The sequence below is a fragment of the Nothoprocta perdicaria genome, unplaced genomic scaffold (genome assembly GCF_003342845.1).
Source record: "Nothoprocta perdicaria isolate Ctin4 unplaced genomic scaffold, notPer1 scaffold_53, whole genome shotgun sequence".
Classification (NCBI taxonomy): Eukaryota; Metazoa; Chordata; class Aves; order Tinamiformes; family Tinamidae; genus Nothoprocta; species Nothoprocta perdicaria.
In genome coordinates this window covers 832,017-853,482 of record NW_020455788.1, presented here as the reverse complement: position 1 = coordinate 853,482, position 21,466 = coordinate 832,017, and the positions used below count along the sequence as shown (strand labels likewise).

Genomic DNA, 21,466 nt, shown 5'->3' with positions numbered 1-21,466 from the left:
AAAAGAAAAAGAAAAAACCAAAAGAAAAAAAGAAAAAAAAAAAACAAAAGAAAAAAAAGAAAAAAACCATACACAAGCACAAACCCATGCTCTGCTATTATCAAAGAAAACATCGCTTATTAAGCTCCATTTTCCTCTCTCTGCTCCTTTGCCTCTTTGTTACTGTCCACTGGAAGGACTCCATCCTGCAGGGAAAAAACACTTTGAGATCCTAACTGAACAACCTAGATGCCTGGAAAAGGCACAATGTCTCTTTAAGAGTCAACAGTAAATTAACTTGCCCATAAGAGTGCAATAATTAGCAGTTAGTAGCTTATTAAAAGGATGGCAAAGGCCAAGCTGCCATCTGGGATCTCCAGTTTCTTGCGATTGTTATTATGTCAGGATGGGCAACTTGCATTAGCTTTCATGTCACTGCGCTTGCCCTTACTTTACATGTAAATTTTAATGAAAGATACAGCACTTTAAAAATCAGACGTCCATCAAAAGTGCTATTAGTCTGGCTTTTCTGAAGCATATGGCCTGTTTTGCTACCTCTGCATCTCTACACACCACTGAATGCCTCAAATTAAAGAAGGAGGGGAGAATAAAAAGCCTTTCAATAGTATCAATTAAATATTCTCTTTGGGTAGCATGAAACCTGAGCCCCATCAGAACCAGATGACTACAGTAGAGCATAAGAGGACAGTATTTTAGGCTCCTGTTTACACACACCACAACCACAATGCTTTGAACTCTCTCAGGAATCATCCTGCCTGACAAAAACAAAAGCCAACCAAGAATCAGCAGTTTATTCCACATAGTTTAAAAAGAAAAAAAAAAGGGGGGGGGGAACAGGGGGGAAAGGGAAAAAGAATAAAGGAAGAAAATTGCATAGCAAAAGCACAGAAGTGAAGAAAAGTAAATTACCTGTTACCTGTAAGCTACAAAATGTTTAACAACTTATTAAATGCCTTATACATAGAACACTGTTTCTAAACACACTGGCTTATAAGCACAAGCAAAAATAATTTATCAGAAATGTCCTATTTAATTACGTATTTGTCTCCCTTTAAGAATATATTACAGAAAACTATAAAAAGCCATATTTTCTTTTCTGTTTAGTTGCTATTCAGCACCTTAAGTGATTTTTTCAGCAAACTACCAAAAATTTCACCAGCTCCAGAATATAAAGAACTAGGATGAATGTCTTGTAGAGCATCCCCCAATACCTTACATTGGAAATGCATCAGCTCTCAGGTCTCTCTAGTTTGATCTATAGGAATTAGATTAAAATACATGTTTCTTCCCTAACTAAAATATGAAACAGCAAAAAAGACTTCCCTACAAAAGCTGATTCATGCAAAATTAAGTCTGTATTCAAGAAGCCTTGGTTCTATCATAGAGGTTGTATGGACTCGGTATTTGCTAAACCTAAAATAAATTGCCATTAAAAAAAAAAAATTAAAATGGGAGTTAAAACTGAAAGTCACCATCCTCTCAATAATTGAAAATGTATAATAGTGATATTCATTTTCAAAATGAAAACCAAAGCAAACCCACACATATATTAAAGTTATTAAAGAAAGGACTTCAGGTGTAGAAACCTCAAAAGGAAAAATAAACATTTACATTTAAAACCCAAATATCATTCAGATATTTTACAGGATAAATCAACAGCTTCAGAACCATAGCCAAGGCTGGCAAGATGAATGTAGTGGTGTTTTTCCCCCCCTTTATAATTAGATATTTATAGAGCACAAATGGTTTAATTTGTTACTGATGTTTTGCGTCAACATTTGCATAAACCCTTGGCCACTCAGCTGGACTTTTTCACATGGCTCTCAAATCCTAATGGTGGTATTGGCAAAGAAGAACTAGAAATTATTTTCCAGATCAGCAAGGTCCAGTCATTTCCTTCTATCAGAGTCCACAAAAGCTATTTCTTTTTTTCTGTGCCATTACCTCCCGGTCAATATTATCGAACAATTTGACAAAATAACCACCTCACCCTGCTCCCTGAGAGCAATGCTGAACATCAGAGACTTACCTGGGTTAAGAGGAGCCTGGGACAAGGGAGATAATCTGATTTTTCAGTGCTGAGAACTTCACTGGGCATTTTCCATGGGCATTTGGGATGGGATGAGGGACGGAGCGGGTGCCTGGCCGGGGCTGCAGCTGCCGACACGGGGGCACCAGGGCTCTGCGTTGCCCCTGCCCCTCGGCATGGGGCAGCAGATGATGTTGGCGCTTCCCAGCACTCCACGTGAATCTGGGTTCACCAAATTCCCTGGGAATTCTGCTATTGCCTTCAGGCCAGCACAGGATTTTGTGGATTAAGTGAAATCTATTCTCGAGAAAGATCCACTGAGAAGAGGATCTCATTGGGATGAAGGCCACTTTCCTTTGGAGACATGAACCTCAGCGCAAGTCAGATCCAAACCATGAGCAATGGTCAAACAAAAAGCACACAAGAATGAGAGAACGGGTGAAGGACAGATTTCTTTCATGTCCTTAACCAAAGGTTGTCAAGAGAACAAATGACATGGAAAAACCATGACTATACCTTAACTTCAGTTCTATAGCAAATTGGAATTGGATATTTATGATCTACTTCCATTTAATTTATTTGTAGAGGAGTGTTAGGAAAGTAAATTCAATATAATTGTTCCTTAATTGTCAATTCCTCCCCAGAAGAGAAGCTGTTTTCTGCAATTTATGCCAAACAAAATAAAAATCCTTCCTGATGATCATACATTTACTTCATCCCTGTGACTAGTTTCTTACCCCTAACGCAGACACAAGTAATGCACATTTCCAGGTAGAAATTCAGGTAGAAACACATGTGCTGCACAGATGCTTTCCTCATTTTGACTACTCTAGCTATTACCCCCAAACACCCATACTTCATCTTCTTCAGCTTTCCAGGAGCTTAACAAAAAACAACAAAGTCTGCTGAACTTTCAGAAGAGTAAGTGCCTAAAAATGCTATTTACTATGGTGGAAACAATTAATGCAAGACATGTCCCATGTGATGAATGCAAGGTCACGGACCAATACACCTCACAAAGAGGTTTTATACAATCAAATACATCATATCTTCCGGCTACATACACAGCACGAGATAGAGCAGCTGCCAATCTTCACTAAAAATTAGGAGAATGCCAAAAAACATGAACCTTCCAGCTACAATCACCAGTGCATCCTGTACCACCCTTTCCGTGTGCTGAAGGCCATGTCTGAGTTCAGAGTTACACAGCTTAAGTCCTTTGAAAGTAATACCATTTTTCATTCAAAATGGTGGTTCTCTGATGAAGTCACTTGCTAGAACTAGACCCAAAAAATTACACTTTGCTGGAAACTGAAACAATATTTTCACTGTGGCACAATAAATTAAGTCTCATTGCATATGAATTAATTGGAGACTATATATTACAATTCACATTCCTAGAAGTTCAACTGGGGGAACAGGGGGGTGTTTCAGACAAGACTTTGAGTTTAGTCCTGGACCACCTTGCCCACAGTGCAAATGCTGCCTGAGAAAAGGAGGGGCAAGATGAGCAACCACCACTCGACAAGACTTTCCCTGAGCTACACTGACCCTTAAATACCACTAAGCCATACATCAGCTAACTTAATTATTGGCAGCGGTGTTGAATCATGGTAACATATTGGATGGTGTGTGTAGAGCTTTAGGTCCCTACATTTGTATGGTGTATATTTGTGATTATGATGTACCTCTCTTGCTAAGAGTACAACTTTGAGTACAGCTTAAATTTTATCTTCCTCCTCACAATTCTGGATAGAATAGTTATAAAATTAATGAGTGGGATATGTTTTTCAACTTGAAAACTCAACAAATCCTATTATCTGATAAGGAATCCAAAATATAAAATTTGCTCAAAGAAGGCAGGGCAACAGGAAGAGGAATTCTACACAGAGGAAGTGCTAAAACACATCGCGCTCCCTAGAACTCAGGTGCTCTAAGAGGGGTGATCACTGGGTAGAGACTGTGCCTCAAAGGGAAGTTATTACGAATAAATTCTCTGAGCTCTCATATCCTCCCAAATCTGTAGTGGTACCATTTCTTCCCTATCTTACCAGCATGGAAACACCCAACATCAGTCAATGGGTTCCAATCTGATCAAGAGACCAGATTCTTCAGTGTGCTTGTAGAAAAGGGGTAAGCTTCAGCCTAATAAAACCTTCCAATCTCTCCATTTCCTTGAAAAGTAGGACAAAGAAATGGATTTTACTCAAGTAATTCTTAAAACTCATCTATTTACCTTCTCTCTTCCCTCCAGGGCCACTGGAAACCCAGAGCAGGTTTGCAGCATTTTGCCTTTTTGAGAGTTTTCATTAGGGATGGATCTGCCCTGCCTGCGTGCTGAACACTGGTGTGGAGGGCTGAATGGTTGCAGGGGCCACATGGCTTCATACACTAGACCTTAATGAGCTGCAAAGCACATGGACTCTCTGCTTAGCAATGCCCATCATTTCCCATCTCCTCCACGGCTCTTTGCAGGGCAATTCCTCTCAGAAAAACGCAGCACCATTTCACTAACAAGGAGAATGGGAAACAGAGCGACTTTGGGGAAACGCAGAGGTCCACCTTGGCTGGAGGGGACTCCAAACGCCCAGATTTCCCTCCATGCCCAGCGTCAAAATTCCCAGCAGTGGCAACACTCCAACGCAACAGAGTCACCAGGCCCAGCTCACCAGCCTCTCGCTTCTGTCACTGTCCTTGGCCAAAGCGAGAGTCACGTTGTGCTGTCATCAGCTACGAAGCGCTTGGCACCGTGCGCAGCTCTACTGTGAGCACCAAGAGCAGGGACCTGCTACGAAGGCCTCCGTGCAGTTATCTTCATACGTACCTCCCACACCGTGCCAACAACTGCTAAGAGGCTCTTTAGGAGAAGGCATTAAACGTCATTATGAACTACGTTCACAAAAACACAATTTCTCCATTGCCAAACAAACATTTTACAGGAAAAAGAGATTTTAGAAAGAAAGCAACTTCTACCTTTGCTTCTACCTACAGACAGGAAGGTGTGCGTCCCGTTTAGAGGAAGAATAAAAGGAGTGTCCGTCATGGAAGAGGCAAAAGAGGAGGAAGAGGCATGGAAAAATAGAAAAACCACATCACTGGCCATACTTACGAAAACAGGAAAAATGAGCATATATACGTGGCAATCAAATCCCACCAAAACACAGCGCCAAGGGAAAAAAGGGTCACACCATAACTAAAGCACAAAGCAAGGCTTAAACGACTGACAGTACATCTAGTCACTGTCTGGTTAAGCCCTTTGGCTTTAATTTGATTTTCTACAGAGAAATGCAAACCTCTCATGCAATAGCATGCCAGTGATACGCCTCATTCCACGTCAAATTCAAAACAGCAAATGGAAACAACAGAGCAGGAAAGAAAGAAACAAATCTCATGGTGGCATATTTGCTAAACACTTCCAAAGCTAATGTATTTGTATATAATGTTGACAGTGCATATTTACACACATATACATTTACATATTTTATATGCATCATATTTTTATAGACAGCAAATATTTGTCAAAAGTGAACATATGAGTTGCTTGGCAGGAGAACAGAAGCCACTGCTCCCTGATGCACGCTGCATAAGTAAGGGTGGCTAGGGATGCCAGAAGCCCACAGTTTTCACATTTTTTGCCATACAAGGGAATATAGAAAGGGTTGATGGCAACTCCACCAAAAAGGTTGCACCACTCTTCATGAGCCAGCTTCTTCTAATTTAAATGGCCAAGTGTGTCTGTTTATATAATCCACTGCCAAATGAGAGGCTTCTACAAAGACACTGTAAATATGCAAGGTTTTGGCATGTAGCCTTAAAAGGATGGGTTTCCTAGCACTTAGACTAAAAATTCTGAACACTGAGCCTCAATTAAGCTCTGACAGGTTCCTAAACCTTCATAGTCTCAGAGCAGACACCTGCCTTGAACTACAGAATAAAAACAGATCATGTCCTACATCTCTCTACACCTCATTGAGATAGACAGAAACCACGTTCCTTGTATTCAGGTACCTAATTACCCTTGAGCGTTTTCTGCACTACTGCACTATATTCTATCTCATTAACTCTTTGGACTGTTTAATCCTCTTTTTTTTTTTTTTTTTTACTTAACGGGAAAAATAATACTGTGTATATGAAGTCAAGGAAAGCCTCATCAAGGCTTTAGAGGCAGAACTAAGCTACAGTTGAAAACTCACCCTGTCTTCACAGGGACAGGCACTGTGCGGTTTAGGACTGGGTCTCCCTGCCTTACTTGTAGGTCTCTTCCTTGACGTACCTTGCATAGTTCATTTATCATTTCATTGCTGCAGTCACGAGACCAGAACGCATTAACAGGGCTCCCAACTCTTCTCTACATACCTGGCATATCAGCAGGCTCCTCTCCTTTCCAAACCTCCCCATTGCATAAGAGGGTGCAGAAGGGACTAGTGACCCCATCACACCACAGCCCATAGAACCTCAACACTGGGTAGGCTGGGATACTAAAATGTGAACTCTGACACAGGCCTGGATCTCATTTGTAGCCCGGCCTGGGGTTAGCCCTGCTCATGTTCTGAAACATTTTGCTCTGTGCATATCTGAATATATTAAACTGCAGACACAGGACTTACAGACCATTATATGCAATTTTCCTTGGTATTCATAATTAGTAAGGATCATGCCACGCTGGCTATTAACATATTTTGTTTTAATAACTGCACTCTTGAAGAGAGACCAACACTGAGGTCTAATTTTTTTTTAACGCAGAGTAGGGAGTCATTACAGCCAGCACAAGAAGAAAGGGTAAGATAAAATAGTTGGTTGGATGCGTGGAAGGAGGGAACATCTCTCTTTCCTGACAGGGGAATCATTTCACGCTTCCTAGACTATCCCTCCAGGGCATTGGTAACAGAGCTCTGAGACTGACACGTAGCCACGGCTCACGGGGCACAGAGAGGCAAAAATGCAAATGGCTTCACTGGCAAACGCACCCTCTAGGCCCAGCTGCTTTCTCATGCAAAGTCCAGCTCAGAAATGAAACAAGGACAAAGCTCCTTCATAACCAGGGACTGGAAGACAGAGAAAGTCAAAGGACTTACCTTGTTCACCCATCATCAGGTGTGCGAGGCCTTTGAGAAAGAAAGAGAGGAAGTAAGAAAAAATAAAGAACAAACCAGAAGAGAAGAGCAGTAACAACATGCACACTGGTTGCAGTCCAATACCTCTTGGTGTTGGACTGACATACTTGAGCTAGACCAAGTATGGGGGTAGCACACAGGGCACACAGAGGCAAACTCTGCTTTCCACATAGAGCAAGGAAAGCTTCTGTCACAGGCATAAAAAATCTGCTGTTCATTACAGACCTGTCTTTGAGGCTCATGGTATTCCCTGGGGAGCAATTCCAGGGGCACGGTGCCCCACAAGAGCTAAACACACTTGGAAAGCCCAGCTCTGCAGCAGGGCTCTTCAGGGAACGATTGTTTCCCTGGAGAGCTGTGACCTCTATCCAAGCGGAGATGCCAAATTGAAAGCTGTGGTCAGTCAAAGGGATGGCACACTCCCACCGTGACGGCTTCAGATGAGACATCTGAGCTAAATGCATCTACACACACTCACACACACAGAGCTATCCTCATTGATATCCTCATATTCATATCCTCATATGAATGTGGCAGCTTCAGGACGCATTTTCAGGAGCTGATTGATGCTCCTCACACATATTAATTAGACACCAGTACTCCAGCTTCAGGACCAGATCTGGCAGGGATGAAAAAGTGCACCACCAACCTGATTTCAATGCAGATCCATTTCCTTCCTGCTAAGAACTACAGATGCAGTTTCTGAGGTCAGTGTGTTATGACTATAGCTAAACTCACTCCTTGAATACATATATTAAGGTTAAGCCAGAAAGTACCATAGATGCCCTCTGCCAGATCTGTAGATGGCTGTGCAATGGTCACTTAGCCTGTTCCAGTTTCCATCCATCAGTCTTTTCTGGTATAAACCTAACTTTACTTGTCCCACTTAAAACCCATTCTTGGTCCCAATTTTCAAATATGTTTGCTACACAAGTGTAATCATAATTAGATTACAAATATCCTTTAGATATCATTGTATACAGAATCATGCCCAATCTATTAAATATATCAACATAGCCAACAGTTAATTGTGGCAAACAAAATCACAGAACTAATAATAGAAAATCAAGCCCTTCTGTACTTGACTTGGTTCAATGATCTTCTTTCCCTTAGCTTGAATCTTTCTCCATTTCTTCTACCATGCGCAGCACTCCCTTAGTATGGCAGGAATTGTGGTATGCACACACGCACGTGCACAGACACATCTTAAGTCAGTTTATGAGTCAATCAGGCTGTGACTTTTTTAATTTCACGGAGAATGAGAGGTCAAACAAATTTACTAGAAGGAAAGATTTTTCAATAAGCAGCATGCTGAGTTAGAATTTGCTTATTTATCTCTCTTTTATATTTTTCCTTTGCATCTGGTGGAAAAATCTAAAATCCAGATCATCCCAAGAAGATGTTCACCCACAGAGAACTCCAAGCCAGATAAGGGGATTAATAATTGCACAGCATAAGAAATGCAAATATCTTAATGTTCTTGAAGATTCTTGTGGATTTAGAAAAATAATTAGAAATACAGCACAAGTTGAGAATTTTTAAAATGTTTTTAACTATAAAAATCATGCCAGATTTGATACTGCAGGATGTATGTTTGGTCTAAATTACATGATATAATTTCCCTGAATAGCTTTTCTCTGCTAGGAGGAAGCGTTGCATTTGTGGCTCCATTTAGGGCCACCAACTCTAACATACTTGTAAGGAAAATCTCAAATCTATCCAAACAGACACCTGAAAATCTGTAAAGATGAGAAGGTTCAAGTATAAACTAGTAGGACATAAAATACACAGAGCTCCTGCAGTAAAGGTGAAAGAAGAAAGGTGAGAAGATGACAGGACGGTGCACGCGTGATGCTGGCCGAGAGCAACCTCGGAGCCAGAGCAGAAGTGTGAGGCTCCTTGGTCCTCGGACCCTTTGCACCGTGGGGACAGCAGGCTGTGGCACTGATGGGCACAGCTGCCAAGGGTGGCAGAGACCTTCTGCACCTGGGGACAAGGGACACCCGGAGAAAGAGAAACCTCCAGGGAAGGCTGAAAGCAGGAGCTTGTGTTAAACACTCAGAATCAGACAGAATTTTCTACAGCAAGAAGCTAAAGAGGAGATCCTGCTTAGAGATCCAGCAGAAAAGCAGTATATCTCCTGACTTGCCTATCTAGGCAGATCTTTATTCTTCAAACAGAGGGCCAATAAAATTCCAGATTCTTCATAAGATACAGTAATAACATAAAAAAATACTAACTTCTCCCTTTTGACAATTTTCCTCCCATGCAGTTTAAACTAGGAGCTAAAATGAATTAATCTATCTCCAATAAATTGTCATTAAAACCTAAAACTTTCAACTTTGAAGATGCAAAATCTGTGACATATGCAGCATGGGTAACAAAGGCCCCAAATTAGTCACAGCAAACTCAATGCCCAAAATGCAAGCCAAATTCATTGCCTCACCTCTACATCAGCTTAAAGATACGGCAAGGTACAAAACCAATTTTCAGATCATAAAAATTGAAGTCACACAAATTGGCATGGGGCAGCATTGCTATCGCAGTAGAGGGGCATCCAATAATACTAGTGTAGGAGGTATAAAAAGCCCGCAGACCTGAAAATGGGCCCAGATGTTGCCAGAACACCTGGGACACCTATCCCCACGCTACCTGGGTGCCAGTCAAAAAGGCCAGGAAATGCGTGTGCAGCTTCAGTACACTGAATGAAATCATCAAACATGCAACCACTGTGTCACTAATCATCCTATTGCAGGGGAATCATATATAAAACTCAGGGTTCTAGCTTAATCCAGGTTAAAAAAAAAAAAAAAAAAAAAAAAGCACTATTTCAAATTTCCCTCTTCTTAGATTTGATCAACCCTGATTGAAGCCTTGGGGCATCAAAACCAGCCAGTGTAGAACTTAGAGAAGACTGACACAAACCTGCATAAGTCCCAAGGGCCAAAGGTATGTTTTGTTTTTATTTTTTTAAGCAGATCTAGCCATTCTTACAGTAATCCATTGGCACAGGCAGAGGCTGAGTGCGAGGTTAGAGCTCGTTAAGATCTGCTCGCCTGGCTGAATTTCAATGAGAGCCAAACGAAGACTGACATAACAGGACTCGCTCATAATTAGCCCAGCACAAAGTGGGTCCAAATCAAAGCCGTATATGAACACAAACATCCCCAAAGGTAAAAAGCTAAGGGCCAAAGTTCAGCCACTGAAGAAGAGGCCAATCACTCCAATGGCTACCCTACACTAATGACAGTTAGCCAGTGCTTTGGAAAAGGTCTAGGAAATACTCAGAATAAATAGCTTATCTACCTGCAACGAAACTTAATCTCAAGCCCAGGGAGCTAGTGAGTCAATTTTCTCAATATTTCTCAATTTGCAATGTGAGCAACAGTGAGAACAAGAGCATGTTATAAAAACATGTTTTTCAGAACAAGATAATCATCTGTTTGTGCTCTGCCCCAGCTCCTCTTTATGTGAAGAGGTGGCCTGCTTGATCAGAACATGGGTTTGTTATTAAAATAGTATATGCATTGATGAGGACAGACAGACGTCCAAACTCTGCTCTCTGGCTGTGATCTCTGACTGCTGCTACTGCCTCTTCCTATTTAGGCTTGAGAGTTCTGTAAATGTTTCGTTAGCTTACTATAAAATCAATATTATTTTCTTAAAGGTTAACGTTATCTCCCTTGATCTCAAACTAATATTTCCAAGAATTACATGTAAAAGAAAAAATGTGAACCATCTGCTTTCCATATACAAATAGTAAAAATAAGCGGCTCTAATTGGAGAAAGTACCAAGGGTCAATGCTCAATTCTTACAAAGCCAAAGGACATTTTTGGATGTAGCTTCAGAGTACCATGGTATGAAAGAGCCATGTAATTAAAGAGCAGCCCTCATGTTTCGGGACTTATACGGGACACTTTGCAGTGTTTGGGTAGTTACTACTTAAAACACGGAAGATTAAAGCCTAAAAGGGTATGGGAGAATTTAAAGCCCAGCAGACAGTGACAGCTGATGGGGCAGAACAGAAAGGTGGAGCCTTCAGCCCAGCTATAGTGTTGCTGGGCCCGTGCTCTCAGGGCGCACGCGGCCGCGCGCTCTCCAGCTGCTCCGGTAAGGCGCCTGCCCTCAATATGTCCCTTCGGACGGCACTGCCGGGTGACGAGCCCGAAAGCACCTCCTGGGCCCTGCCAGAGCAGCTCTCCCTAGGGGCACGCTTGCCAACGGAGCGTCCCGGGCACCGGGCACCACGACCCATCCAAGCCACAACGGGGCCAGCAGTGATGCGAGTCTGAGGCAGGGCCTCGCTGCTTCAGGACATATGTGCACATTCTTTGCAGCAGAGATGTGGAAAGATGTCATGCAAGCCAGGGATTCTCTCAAAAATAAAACATCAGCTACCATAACACTCTAATGCATGATGAAGTCTGTTGCTGACACCTTCTTTCCTAAATTCCTTGAACTCATACTTCTTTAAAGTTAGCCTTTTTTCCCCGCAACAACCTCCTACTCCACCTCCATCAGCAGTTCCCTTTTCCAAGTAGGGAGGAGAGGTGACAAGTCCCTTTCGTCCCCAAGTGGCCCTTCCCCAAATAGGCATCTTGATTCTCCTATATCCTTCCCCAAATAGGGTGTTGAGATTTTCCTATATCCAAAGAATAAGGAAGCCTGTGATTAGCACATGGTTTCCCCAAGAGACTCCATGAACTGAAGAAAAAAGACAGGGGGAAAAAAAAAAATAGGGGGCACCCCCAGCAAGGCCAAAGGAAGGGACACAGAGAAAAGAGCAAAATCCCTGTCTGGAAGGATTTGAAGCAATGGATGAAAAGGGAGGGGAAAAAAATAATAATTCTGAGACCTAACTCAGATCTTCTACGTGCTGGACAGGTGAGCTCTGCCAAGGGGATGACCTGATTTCCTGGCTGCGGGCACACATGGCACTTGTTCTTCCTAACTAGGCGGAGCTGAGCACAGGCTGGGCCCGGTTGTTCCTGTTTGATTCTCAGTGACGGGGCTCCTGGCAGCGCCCAGCAGCGAGGGCAGCCCGCAGCGCGGCTCTGCTCCGTAGCCCCAGGCCCCCTTCCAACCCAATTACACAGGGCAGCTGTGCGGGCTCCCAGCTCCATCCCCCAGCCTCCTACTCCAAATGATCAAAGAAAAAAGAGCAGGAGAGAAGAGACAAAGTCGTTTATCCTGCTTGGATATTGCATGTGACATGTTCCTAGGACAAGGTGTGCACAGGGAGGGCTACAAAGAGCGTGGTGTATGAAAGCCTGAAAATACGTACACAAATGCATACAAAGACGACTGCATGCACGAGAGATCCTGTGCAGGCAGAAAGAGCTGAGGGTGATGACTTTATGGCTAGAAAAGAAAGATGTATAACAGAATCACAGCACATATCAAAGAATCTCTCCCAGTGAGGTGCACAAGGGGCAAAAGGAGCACCGTTAGGCATGGAATAGGATTCCTCAGTTTGGAAGAGAGATGACTGACAAAACATATGATAGAGGTAAAATTCCAGATAGTAAGAACAGTTGAACAGAGAAAAATATCCCTATTTGTAAGAACACAGGGAGTAGGAAGCAATGAATGAAATTTTCTGGTAAGAGGTGTAAAAGTGAAAGAAAGTACTCTTCATGCTCTTATAATTAAACAGTGTGAGTCATAACCAGAGGACAACTTTGAGGGAAAAGAATATGAATAGACTAAGAAAAACAAAGGCTGGATGCTCCCCCAAAACAGGTCTGTCAGTGATTGTAGAATACTGTGATCTGGTTGCAATCTCAAGTCTGGAAGTCTTTGAAGCAGAAGTTACCAGAAGGATAAGAGTGTATCTGGGCAAGATCCATGCTAACTTTCTCTGTTCCTCAAACTTTTTCTGAAGCATCCACCTTTTAAAAGAGTCTTCTGAGCTAAATGAGTTCCTTTTCCGACCCCATATGATCACTGCTGCCATGGACTTGCAAATGAACGTGGAAAGAGCTGAAAACCAATGAGTATGGCGCATGTGGAGAGGAGCCACCAGGAGCAAGGATGGAGTGCAAGTGAGAAAGCAGAAAGCACAGCAGTATGTGTGCATGAGCGATGGGGAGCATAAAAATAAATAAATAAGGATGTTGTAGCATGTAAGTGATGAGGTAGCAGGACCAAAACAGCGGCAGCAGGGACAATGGAGCCCGTTCACAGTGAAGGATGAAGCGCTCCACAGGGCCCGCAATCACAACAGCAGCGCAGTCCAGCCCTGGTTGTGCTCCCTCTGCTCAAGCCCTTACTAGCAGCACAGCCACTCTCCTCACCCTCTGCACGCTGCGAAGGCCTCCGAGAGGCCCGTGCTGCTGCACAAGGCAACATTCATTCATGGCATAAGACCATGCTGGTTTTTATGCCAAAGCTCTGCTGGTGAAGCAGAGCAAGGCCGGGCCTTCCCGACTGATCCACCCTCAGCACCAACTGCTTCAACACTGAAGGCCCTGAGCCAAGAGCCAAGAGCCCACGTCCCGCCTGGCCAGCGCGGAGGTCCTGCCGGCCTCCAGCCGGGGCAGCCTGGCCATATGCTGAGGCCTGCAGAAGAGATTCAATGTTACAGTTGCTAGAACCTTTCTTCCCAAGGCATGTGCCAAACAACTACATTTGCCATTTGGCTACTTTCCTCCCCGTCACTGCCAGCTGAGATGCACACAGACTGCAAAGGATCCGAGCAGAACAAAAAGGGGATTGACGAGACAAGCCAGAAAGGGCTAAATATGCAAGGAAATGACCCAAGCCGCTGGCGCTCACTGCCTTTCTCTAAAGTGTTTTACAAAATCTGATTGTCCAGCAGTAGAGAAGAAGCAAACTGAATTGAGAACTCATTCCAGGTCCACGTCTGGTCTGGCAAATTAGCAAAAATACTACAAAGCAGAAAAAGGAAGAAGGATTTGACTTCCTTCTCCCATCATCTCACTCCTAACCAGGGTAATGCCACTTGCTTCCCTGGGCTCTCATTTCGGTTTCACAAAGTGATATACCAGGTGGAGCTGCCTGAGCATGAAGTAAAAATTAGTCTTTTAAGCTTCAGTAGCACCAAGATGTGGACCACGGAGCGAGATGGACTAGTTCACTTGCCCCTTGTAGCTGCAGCTGGCGGAAGCAAATCCCTTCAGCAATGATAGAGCAATTGGGGAGAGAGGTTCGGAGTTCTCTGTGGTAAAACACTTCCCTTGAGGGGGGAAAAAGACACCCCCTTGCTCCCACATACACAAAAAAAAACCACATTGACAAATTATTTTTTTCTTTTAAATGACTCATTTGTGCCCTCTGAGGAATTAAGGCTTCAGAGATCACACATACAAGATCACACATTCACATTTTGCACATTTTGCCCAGGATGTGCTCATTCTTTTTCCACATAAACCAAAATCCTCCCTGAGTTAGCAAAAATGAAGCTCACCAGTTTTTCGGTGGGACCAGTAAACAGAGTAGTTGACAGTGGGAGAATGAAAATGACTGAGCTAGTTTTTGAACTGCATGAAGATCTAGAAAATATAAACTGTATAAAGTGTACAACCAAATGCCAGGTTATTCGCAACATAAGCAATCATTTAAATGTCATTTTCATTCAGAAAGCATCCCTTTAACTGACCAACGTAGCAATCCCTAAAGAGGAGGGTCTGTGACATTTGCCTCTGTGAAGCCCTTCTGTTTTTCAGAGATTTGGCCATCCAGACCTTTTGGTGTCCAGCAGGAAGATTTGTTCTGCCCACACACAGGATACGAGACGAGACTTCTGCCCCCAGCAGCTGCACCCCAGCACCTTAAAGAGTAAAATTCAGCTCAAAGATAACACTTACCTGGAATATGATTGACATCTGTTGAGGTGTTTTCATGGTAAGCAGAAAGGGGAAAAAGGAAGAGAGAAAGAGAGAGAAGAGAGAAAAGCCATTAGAGATACACACAGCAATGCCATATCCTTGCATGGAAATCAATTTCATGCAAAACCAGAAGTAATTAGGCTTTTTTGGAGGCCACCCATCTGCAGCCATGCAAGGGAGAAGGCTTTGACTCCCCCTCCACTGTGCATGTAAAAGCAAGTCCACCATCGCATTGGTCTGGAGTGAGTTTCTGGAATCAGATCCAAGCTAAGTCAGCTCCTGTAAGAATATTGGTTAAAATCATCTACTTTACGTCACACACAAATGCAAAACAAAGAAACAAAAACTCACCTGCCTGCAGTAGGTTTCCACTGCACATAAATTCAAGCAAGTTTTCAGAAGAGAAGAGGAACCTGCTCCCCTTTGAGGGGCCATGTGAATTTATGAGCTGGTGCAAGACACTCAACAGAGTCCTGAAGCCTAGAAAAAAGACCATTCCTTTTCATTCCTCCTGCCCATCATTCCCACAAACATCCTTCATTGCAGACAGTGCTGGGGGTGGAGGAGAAACAGGACCAGAGGTTTGCACATCCCACATGTTGTGTTTTCAGAAGATGCTGGATTCAGACCAAGACTGCTTTGTGGAATCAATCACATTACTCCCAGAATAACTGAATCTCACGGGATTAGACGAGATCAATATTTGGATTGGAATGCAGCCCTCCACAGGGGAAAGGAGCCTGCTGGAGGGAACAGTGAGGCTGAGCCCAGCAGCAGTTGCTCCTCCCGGGGCTACTGCAGGGACAGCCCCTCAGGAGAGCTTCAAAGCGCTGCATTAGCACTCGGGTTATCACAGTGCCCAGGGCACTTCTGCCACAAGCCCAGGAGCAGAGGGTGCTGCCCGCCTGGCTACGAGCCTGATCTAACACCATATCCATCCCCCTCGCCCCAAATCCATCCCCCTCGCCCCAAATCCTGTCCGACCCAGGGGTGCCCTTGCCTTTCAGTAGTGGGCAAGTGACTCCTGTGCGTGTTGCCTTTTTCTTCATCACTTTGCAATGGCCCTGGAATCATTTGAGGAAAAGTGCACCTAGTTCATCAGATACCTATCAAGCCACCCTTCCCTAAGGTCTTTCCCCACCACAAACTCCCCACACAGTAGATGCCATTAGAAAGTCATTGCTAGCACTGCTGTGACACTTGGGCAATATTTATCTATGTGACAGTCAAAGTCATTAGAGTTTTTCCCCTACTAAATACAAAGGAGTTTCTTGTATCGCAGACACCCCCCCATGTGGTACCTGCTAGCAAATGCTGAGTTTCAATGGTGAAAGCACTTGTATTTGATTTTAAAGCACATACTGGAAAGCACTGCTTTTTTCTTAAAAAAGGCACACAGTCACTAAGCCCTCCCAAAATGCCCTACAGTAAATACCACTGTGGCATGCCATGGAAATCACCACGCAAGGCCCCGCAGGAAACCCTCTAGCACCACGGTGGTGTGGTTTCCAGCTCCATTTTGGTATGCAATTAGAAGTGTGGTTGCACATATTGATTAAAGGGCTGCTTAATAAGAAGTGCGTTTCTGTGACGCAGCACTGCACAGCTGGTGGCTCCGCACTTGGGAAAACCCTCCAGAAAGGCAGAGGATAGAGTTCAAAGATATGCACGGATAGGCCAGCTCTGAGGAGCTGACTTGACCGTCCTTTATCCCATCACCCGAGACCCTCTCTCAAATCTGGTCATGTTTCCCCAAGCTGTTTTAAGGACAGTATGAAACATGTCGCCAGCTTCTTCCTGTGCATCAGCAATCCCTCTCTCCCACATGGACTGGGGAGATGGTGCTCCCAGCAAAGCAGGGAATGTGCAGAGACCATGGCCAAGAGAAGGCTCAGGGGCCACGGGATTCATCACGTCAGTGGAAGCCGAGCCGCTTCCTCCAGCTCAGAGCATTTCTAGCACAGACAGGTCAGTCTCTTAGCAAAAGGCAAGACAGGGTCTGCTTTGTCTGCTTTATCCAGTGCACAAGCTGTGTTTAGTGCACCTTTGTAAAGGGCTGAGCCACAAGCTGGTGCCGTTGGCTTTTGTGCTTTGATGTCAAGAGCCGGTTTGGAAGAGGGATCAAGAAGTTGCTGCCTGCGCCATGTGCAGCCCCAACCATCCAGGGGGTGGCAGGGGAAGGAGGAAGAGGAAGGACAGTGAGAGAAACAAAGCAAATATTATCGCTCACATCACTGTTGCCTGTAACAAGTATCCATTTAACACTTTTAAACAGAAATCTACCAAGAATGCCAAGACAACTGCGACTGAACGTATTTCAACACCTGGATGACAGGGACGGATTTTCCGTGCACCTCGCCCTGAAGAGACCCACTTCAGGTCCCGTCTCCACGGCCTGCTCCATCTTGTTCCGCTCCGTGGGGAGGACCCCTGCCTTGTGGCAGCTACACAGACAGCCACCCGCTGGACTCGCACAGCAAGCAGCTGTCAGACAGGAGCATCCTAGGCCAAATGGGAGACGGTGACCCAGAAAAGAGCGGCTCCGTCTTGTGTTACAACCCGCCCGAGCCCGGCGCCAGGCTCTCTGGTTACCCGTGGTCTCACTGAGGGCCCGGGGAGAGGCCTGGGCAGCAGGCAGAACACAGGCTGCAGAACTAGAAACAGGGGGTCAAGAGCAAGAGCTATAAAACTTAATTTTTCTTTCCTTCTCCTTCCCAAATAAAAGGAGATCCTGCCCTTAGACAGCAAAATGTCCTTATTCTGAACCTGTCACATATGGAGGTCTGAAAAAGCCTTTCTAGAACAGCTTTGGCTCTCGCCACGGAGCACATATACGTACAATTTCAGTGGCAGCAGCACATGGAAATAGAAAAGAAATGGCATCTATACTGTATAAACAGCTGCTTGCAATGTTTGCTTGGGTGAAAACAGACTCTGTAACAAGATCAATTCCAAGCACTTGGAAATCATCCTTGAAGGGCCCACAGAGGAGAAGCGCACTTCCAAGATCATTACATTTATGGTTAACTAGGTGAAAATCTTGACTCCATTAAACGTATAAAAATGTTGCTAGTTACTTTGACAGTACGTGGATTTTATCCCTCATGTTCACTTAGCATCTCTCCTTTTACTCTGGTGTTAGGATCCATCCCTAGTATCTCTGTGCTGGTTCCCATGAAATGACCACAGAGCTGGGTTTGAGTGATTCCATCTATTTGGCTAGTTGAGTGATTCTATCTACTTGGCTAAATGTTCTTGACATTGAAACAAATCCAAGACCACGTCAGCCTGTGCTGCCTGTCACTGAGCTGCGTGCTGGGACCAAGAGGAACCCGCAGCGCTGGCAGGTGTAGCCTTATTGTCTCACTCCACAAGAACAGGACCCTACAATTTGTGTTAATGGAGTGTTGAACACTCCTGATTTTATTCAGCAGAGACAAGTGGTGACATACACACACAAATTCATTACAATCAATTACATTTCTCTGTGTCCTTTGTCCCACAGGAACTCTTAGGTTGCAGTCTCTCAGGAACAGTACTCACTTCATATGTTCCATTGAACTTCATACACTTGTGGTACCGTGCATAGAGCTAATGCTGGGATCCCAAAGCACTTATTAGCTGTGAATATAGGATTCATTCATCCAGTACTGAAATGCAGCCAGCAAGTGAAAGAGACAGATGTTTAGCAGCTTACAGCAATGCCATACAACCGTTCAGCATGTCAGAGTTAGAACAAGAACTACTTAAAGAGGCAGAAGGAAGCCCTACTCTAATTCAGCTGATTTTGCTAAAAGTGGCATGTGATTTTAAAGCACTTCTGGTTTTAATGAGGTTAAGGGATTTGATTTCAAATCTTATCTGAATGATTAACATTGATTTGATGCATCCAGTGCTCTTCTCCATATTCCACGTGCTTCCATCATTATGAATGTTGTGGGCAGCCCGTGCTGTCCTGGGGGAAAACGGGAGATTGACTGACATGTGCCTGACTATGTCACCCTCTAAGGCATATGAAGTGTCAGCAAATCCTACACGTACCAAAGCAAACAGATTCTGTACCTCGAGGGGCTAGGCCTTCTCCTCTCGGGCACGCAGGCTGTCCAGGCAGAGCGTGCGCTCCAGCAAGCGGGGCAGACACTTGGAAGCAACCTGGGGGTTGCGGTAACTGCCTGTCCGTGTAGGACCCTGCTCTCGTACCAGCATAGTGTGCAGGGATTAGTTGTGCCCACTGCTTTCAAACCCGGCGTGCAGAATTACGTAGCTCCAGTAACGGGGAAAAACAAAAACATCTCAGAGAAATGAATTTATAATAATGCCTCTAATTAGCTCTGTATTGTTACTATTCTTAGATAAAGCTGCTCACTGATTTCCCAGTTTTCGGTGAAAGCACCATCACTTCCCACACATTCCAACACACATGCTCATGGACCTTCCCTAGGGCCCTCGCTGCATTGCTAGGGAAAGAGCCAGTGTTCCTGTAACCTGCTATTAGCAAAAAATGCAACTGAAATTTCATTACTCAGCATACTCTGAACCATCAGTGTTGATCCTCACTTAAACTGTCCAGATGCACTGCCCGAGCACTGAAGGGTGAAGCCAGTTTCTGCTTCGTCCTACAGCCTGGCCGCTGCAGAAGAGGCAGGTTTGCTCCCTGCTGTTTTGCTCAGGCCCTATGCAGCACCCCCCTGTGCCCCCAACCCTGGGCACAGCAAGGCACAGGAACTGTGCATCCTCTGAACAGCAGCAACAAGCAGAAGAAAACAAACTGCAGCTTGTGCTCAGTGCAGATACAAGAGGCTTACAACGTGGAAAGAGAATTCAGGTTTAAGATGACAAAAACTTAGCAGAAATAGGTTAGTGAGGCCATGGCGTAACTCAGCTATCAAGAGTTGATAACCAGCACCAGGAAGGGCTTTACAAAAATCTCTCATTAATTTTTCAGATGCACCTGATCTTGCCTTAGAAAGACTAGTTGGCCCTTGAGACCCCTTCCAATTCCATTTTCTATGGCTTTGTTATTCTACCTCAAAACACACCGTCCCCAGGCAATCCCATCAGTGGCAGCTGCTAGACACCAGGACAACCCTCCTGGGCCTCCAACGGGAGTCGAGTGCAGGTGCTCGGGAAGTCAAATGAAAAGATAATATAAAGGGTAACCTTATTCCCAGCCTCCAGCAACCAAGAGACTGGTGGAGGCTGCATTGAGACCAAAATGTTTTATAATCCTTGATGGACTTTTTCTATGATTTTGTTTAGTATCTTCCAGAACTACAATTTCTACACTGCAAAACAGCACTTCTGTTCGCTAATTTGAAACCAGCACCTGATTATATCACATTGGGCATTCCCTATCTACGGTTTTCTGAAAGATAATGAAGAGTCACTTCCTATTCATCTTCTCTGCAGCACTCCTGATTATAGCGACTTGCCAACCGGCTGCCTTAGTCGCATCTTTCCCAAGATGAACAGCGCTGGTCTACCAAGACCTTCCAAAAAGAAGCCAGTCTGTGACTCTAGTGAAAAGGCACAGAAGTAATCTACAGCATGACTGGTGTTCAATTTTAGCCTTGGCTCAGTTGTACTGGGCAATCTGTGCATCCACTATGTTTTAACACAGGTCTAAATCCGTTAAAGCCCGTCCCTCCCTGAGGGACGCACATTCCTACTCAATCTGGATAATGATGAAGAAACCAACAAGGACAAAGGTATTTTTCTTGCGAAAAACACAGGCTAGAAAGTTTGTAAATAAGAAATATAGACTATGCTTAAACAAGTCAGCCTAGTACCACATTACCTCTCTAGAGGTCTTCATTCCTCATTAAGCCTTGGTGTGGATTCAGAGCCCCCTTCCCTTTCCATTAACCAGTGCCATGCACATGGCCCTGTGAAGAGTATTATTCACTCTAGGATCCACTTGCAACACTCAAGGAAAGAAGAATTATGGCTCTAAGGAAGGAGGAATCCTTCCAGCTTAGCTCAGATACCAGAGGAGACACAAGTCAGGTCACAAACCAACACAAATACTGGGACGGTGAGTGCACACACCACACGCAGTTCTTCACAAACGTGTTTATTTGGCATTCTGTGTTCCATGTGAACCAAAAAAGTCACCCTGTACTTCAGTACAAAAATCAGAAATGCCATAACTTCTTCCACACAAGTGGCCAGGATCAGGAGAAAGAAAAACAAGAAAAAAAAGCTGCAGGATTTTCCTGCCTTTGCTACAATGCTTGGAACCACTTTATACAAACCTTCCAGATACTGGCAAAGTTACTTAGAAAGCAGATGAACATTTTACAGGTCTTCCTCAATAGTAACAAGATGATTTGTATTTCCCTCCCAGTAATTCCAGCTTGGCTGCAGCTAGAATCTATGACCTTCTAGAATCATGCATTGCTACTACCTGCTTTATCACCCTTCTGCAGCATTACGCAGACATCCCTGTACCTGCTTCTGTGCAACCACTTCT

General features: G+C 44.2%; 1 protein-coding gene across 1 annotated transcript in view; it reads right to left on the bottom strand.

Annotated features, from left to right (window-relative positions):
• NRXN3 (neurexin 3) overlaps positions 1–21,466 on the bottom strand; it is an 826,423-nt gene that overhangs the window by 781,869 nt on the left and 23,088 nt on the right. The window contains exons 2-4 of the mRNA XM_026048287.1: positions 14,974–14,991; positions 7,105–7,134; positions 5,003–5,014 (exon numbers count right to left, since the gene is read on the bottom strand). Of these exons, the coding sequence (XP_025904072.1) occupies positions 5,003–5,014; positions 7,105–7,134; positions 14,974–14,991 (60 nt within the window). The remainder of the gene's footprint in view (positions 1–5,002; positions 5,015–7,104; positions 7,135–14,973; positions 14,992–21,466) is intronic.